At 47.6% G+C, this 4,789-nt stretch overlaps 1 protein-coding gene across 1 annotated transcript; it reads right to left on the reverse strand.

Moving 5' to 3' along the window:
- Positions 1 to 4,038: 4,038 nt before the first annotated feature.
- LOC122554037 (HAUS augmin-like complex subunit 2) lies at positions 4,039 to 4,562 on the reverse strand. Its single transcript, XM_043698523.2, has one exon. The coding sequence runs from the start codon at positions 4,471 to 4,473 to the stop codon at positions 4,141 to 4,143; it is 333 nt and encodes a 110-aa protein (XP_043554458.2). The 5' UTR covers positions 4,474 to 4,562; the 3' UTR covers positions 4,039 to 4,140.
- Between the last annotated feature and the right edge of the window lie 227 nt (positions 4,563 to 4,789).

Genomic DNA, 4,789 nt, shown 5'->3' on the forward strand with positions numbered 1-4,789 from the left:
ATGTTGACCTTTCTTCAGGCACTCCTGTGCAGTGTAACTTGTTTGCCTCGCTCTACCTAAGTACCCTATCATCTGTTTGTCCTTATTTGCTATGACCTGCCTGTACTGATGCAAAACAAAGCTTTTCACTGTACTCAGGGACATGTGACTACAATAAATAAAATCAAATCAGAAAATTCAATTTCCTGGGTGATTCCTACAATGGGGATTCTGTGGAAGTCTTGCGCTGTTCCTACTTAGACTGGAATAATGACTGGTCATCAAAAAATCCAGGGCATCTCTGGGATGAAGAAAGAAGAAGCCATTAATTTTTGTTTGTTTGTGTGTTCTCATGATGCTCAGTGAGGATGTGTTGTCATTAGAATCAGGGTGATAAGCTAGTCAGCATTATTCATTCTTAGGGGTAAAAACAATGACTGCAGATGCTGGAAACCAGATTCTGGATCAGTGGTGCTGGAAGAGCACAGCAATTCAGGCAGCATCCGAGGACAGGCAAAATCGACGTTTCGGGCAAAAGCCCTTCATCAGGAATAAAGGCAGAGAGACTGAAGCGTGGAGAGATAAGCTAGAGGAGGGTGGGGGTGGGGATAGAGTAGCATAGAGTACAATAGGTCAGTGGGGAAGGAGATGAAGGTGATAGGTCAGGGAGGAGAGGGTGGAGTGGATAGGTGGAAAAGGAGCTAGGCAGGTCGGACAAGTCCGGACACGTCAGGGGATCGTGTTGCTGGAGGTTAGAAACTAGGATGAGGTGGGGGAAGGGGAAATGAGGAAACTGTTGAAATCCAACAAGTGTTCCGAGGCGGAAGATGAGGCGTTCTTCCTCCATGCGTCTGGTGGTGAGGGAGCGGCGATGGAGGAGGCCCAGCACCTCCATGTCCTCCGCAGAGTGGGAGGGGGAGTTGAAATGTTGAGCCACGGGGCGATTTGGTTGATTGGTGCGGGTGTCCCGGAGATGTTCCCTAAAGCGCTCTGCTAGGAGGCGCCCAGTCTCCCCAATGTAGAGGAGACCGCATCGGGAGCAATGGATACAATAGATGATATTAGTGGATGTGCAGGTAAAACTTTGATGGATGTGGAAGGCTCCTTTAGGGCCTTGGATGGAGGTGAGGGAGGAGGTGTGGGCACAGGTTTTACAGTTCCTGCGGTGGCAGGGGAAAGTGCCAGGATGGGAGGGTGGGTCGTAGGGTACGTGGACCTGACCAGGTAGTCACGGAGGGAACGGTCTTTGCGGAAGGCGGAGAGGGGTGGGGAAGGAAATATATCCCTGGTGGTGGGGTCTGTTTGGAGGTGGCGGAAATGTCGGCGGGTGATTTGGTTTATGCGAAGGTTGGTAGGGTGGAAGGTGAGCACCAGGGGCGTTCTGCCCTTGTTGCGGTTGGAGGGGTTGGGTCTGAGGGCGGAGGTGCGGGATGTGGACGAGATGCGTTGGAGGGCATCTTTAACCACATGGGAAGGGAAATTGCGGTCTCTAAAGAAGGAGGCCATCTGGTGTGTTCTGTGGTGGAACTGGTCCTCCTGGGAGCAGATACAGCGGAGGCGGAGGAATTGGGAATACGGGATGGCATTTTTGCAAGAGGTAGGGTGGGAAGAGGTGTAATCCAGGTAGCTGTGGGAGTCGGTGGGTTTGTAAAAAATGTCAGTGTCAAGTCAGTCGTCACTGATGGAGATGGAGAGGTCCAGGAAGGGGAGGGAGGTGTCAGAGATGGTCCAGGTAAATTTAAGGTCAGGGTGGAATGTGTTGGTGAAGTTGATGAATTGCTCAACCTCCTCGCGGGAGCACGAGGTGGCGCCAATGCAGTCATCAATGTAGCGGAGGAAGAGGTGGGGAGTGGTGCCGGCGTAATTACGGAAGATCAACTGCTCTACGTAGCCAACAAAGAGACAGGCATAGCTGGGGCCCATACGTGTGCCCATGGCTACCCCTTTGGTCTGGAGGAAGTGGGAGGATTCAAAGGAGAAATTGTTAAGGGTGAGGACCAGTTCGGCCAAACGAATGAGAGTGTCGGTGGAGGGGTACTGTTGGGAACGTCTGGAGAGGAAAAAATGGAGGGCTTGGAGGCCCTCTTAGTCAGCTCACTCTTTGTTAAGTGAAGAAAACCTGGTTAAATTGGCTCCCTTTAAAGCAGAAGTTCATTGGGATCGGGGATGCAATGAGCAGTTAATGAAGGCTGTAATGGCCAAGGTCAGTGACAGTCACAAGATTATGGGGGTAATGTGTTTGGATTTCCAGGACACATTTGATAAGATGCTGCACCAAGGACTTTTGTGGAAATGAAAAACTCAAGGTATAAAGGGAAACTTTTGGCACAGATAAAAGATAGATTATCTACCAGGGAACAGATTATGTCTAATTGGGTCATTTTCTGCTTGACAAGATGTAATGATTGTTGTGTTGCAGGGTGATTGAAGAAATACGTACTGTTGAAAATGTCACTGATTTGATTGTTGTCAGCCAAACTACTCCTGGGAGAAACATTTATTGGGATGTCAAGGATATGTCAAATTGCTAAAGTGCCAGGTGATTAGGAATGAACTAGCTCCCCTTCTTTATTCACTCACTCCCGTGGCTCCATGTAGACAAGGTTAATTGAAAAACAGGAGTCTTCCTTTGTGGAGCTTTCTCCCCGATCCCACTGAACTTCTGCTTTAAAGGGAGCCAATTTAACCAGGTTTTTATGACTTAACAAAGAGTGGGCTTACTAAGAATGAATAATTCCACTCACCTACAAATACATTAGAAATGAGAAGAGAGTCCAAATAAACACTGATAAACAGATCAGTCTCTGAACTGTCAGATTATAACAAGGTCAGCCAGGTGGGCCTCATAGAATAGGAGTTCCCTGATTGGGGCTGTTAATCTGGTCCAATCAGGATCCTGGCTGACAGATAGAAACAGAGTGTCAGAAGTGCTGTTCACACTGAGAGCTGGCTCTGAGTCAAGGATCTCCATTTGTGCCAGGGAGGGGACTGACTCTGAGCGAGCTGGTCACACAGTCAGTGTGTACTGCTGCTGTTAGTTTCTGCTTTTTGGGGAACCTGATTCCTAAACTGGCATTCCTTTTTATTAAGGACTGATTTTTAAACTGCCTGATCTAGACAGTCAGTGTGTTTCAGGTATAACTCAGTTCTCATTAAGGAACTGCTGTTTCACTGGCTGGTTACAGCCTGTGTGTTATTCTTTTTCTCTTTCCTTTGAGAAAAGGACAATGTTGATTTTGTGGTAGGGCTTAGCCCTTGCATTCTACCTTTCTTCTTTTTGAATGTTTTTTCAGTATTTGGGCTGAGCCCCTGTGAGAAAACACATCTTTTAGATTAGATTAGATTAGATTAGATTACTTACAGTGTGGAAACAGGCCCTTCGGCCCAACAAGTCCACACCGACCCGCCGAAGCGCAACCCACCCATTCCCCTACATTTACCCCTTTAACCTAACACTACGGGCAATTTAGCAAGGCCAATTCACCTGACCCAGCACATCTTTGGACTGTGGGAGGAAACCGGAGCACCCGGAGGAAACCCACGCAGACTCTGGGAGAATGTGCAAACTCCACACAGTCAGTCGCCTGAGTCGGGAATTGAACCCGGGTCTCTGGCGCTGTGAGGCAGCAGTGCTAACCACTGTGCCACCGTGCCGCCCACTTTTTGCTGGAAACTACAGGGCAGAACACTGGGCAAAGCCAAGATTGGACTTGGCTGCCCCTGTGTAACAGCTCTACTGACATTTCTTGTGTGGGCTGATATGAAGATTGCTCACTTGATTGAGGTACCAAAGCAGTAAAGGTTGCCAGGAAAAGATGCCCAAAAAGCAGTCACTACCTGCGCAATCTCAGGCGTAACTCTGCCAAATAAAATACGCCAGCCTGCTATTTTCCATAGGGAATGACCAAGGGTTCATTGCTGACATATTAGCTTGTGAATGTTGAGGGTAGTCAAGTCAGTCGTTTCAGCAATGTGGTTTAACTCACAAAGTTGACCTGGATTCTTCCCATAATCAATGACAAAAGGAAGCAGTCACAACCACTGGTTAATTTCTGCTATCAAGACTACACATAAGAAATTTATACATTAAAATCTAGAAATTCAAAAAAAATTCTTATAACAAATGGCTTAATTCTGATTTCACAGCCCAAAAAGCAGTCATCATTTACTTCCCAGATGTTCAAGACCAGTCTTCTGCTGCTCTCTCCATCTCATGATCAACTCCAACAGTTCCTTCAGCTCCAGAATGTCGGATACCATTTTGGCAACAAGATTTTCCATTATCTTTACTTTCTTGGTCACCTGAGGAATGGTATTTATCAGCTCCAGATTGGAGTCCAGTTTCTCAATGAAATTAACCATCATGGGCAAGATTTCAGAGACATACCTGTGACAATTGGCTTCAACAGGTAGACACTGATGGCAAATAGGCTGTACTAACCGCAGCTTCAGCAACACTGTCTCCTGCAAGATCGCCTCCAAGTGGCTGTTCATCGACTGAAGCTGACTGTACTTCTCAGCCAAACACACTGGGTGGGCAATATCTGCGGTGTCATTCTGCAATTTCAGCAGCTTCAACTCTAGAAATTAGGTTCCCTACAGTGTGGAAACAAGCCCTTCAGCCCAACAGGTCCACACCGACCCTCCGAAGAGTAACCCATCCAGACCCATTCCCATCCGACTAATGCACCTAACACTATGGGCAATTCACCTGACCTGCACATCTTTGTGACTGTTGGAGGAAACCACTGCACCCAGAGAAAACCCACACAGACACAGGGAGAATGTGCAAACTCCACACAGTCACCTG

Source organism: Chiloscyllium plagiosum, unplaced genomic scaffold, assembly GCF_037043375.1.
Source record: "Chiloscyllium plagiosum isolate Xiang-an unplaced genomic scaffold, Cpla_swu_hap1 HiC_scaffold_6, whole genome shotgun sequence".
NCBI classification, from domain to species: Eukaryota; Metazoa; Chordata; class Chondrichthyes; order Orectolobiformes; family Hemiscylliidae; genus Chiloscyllium; species Chiloscyllium plagiosum.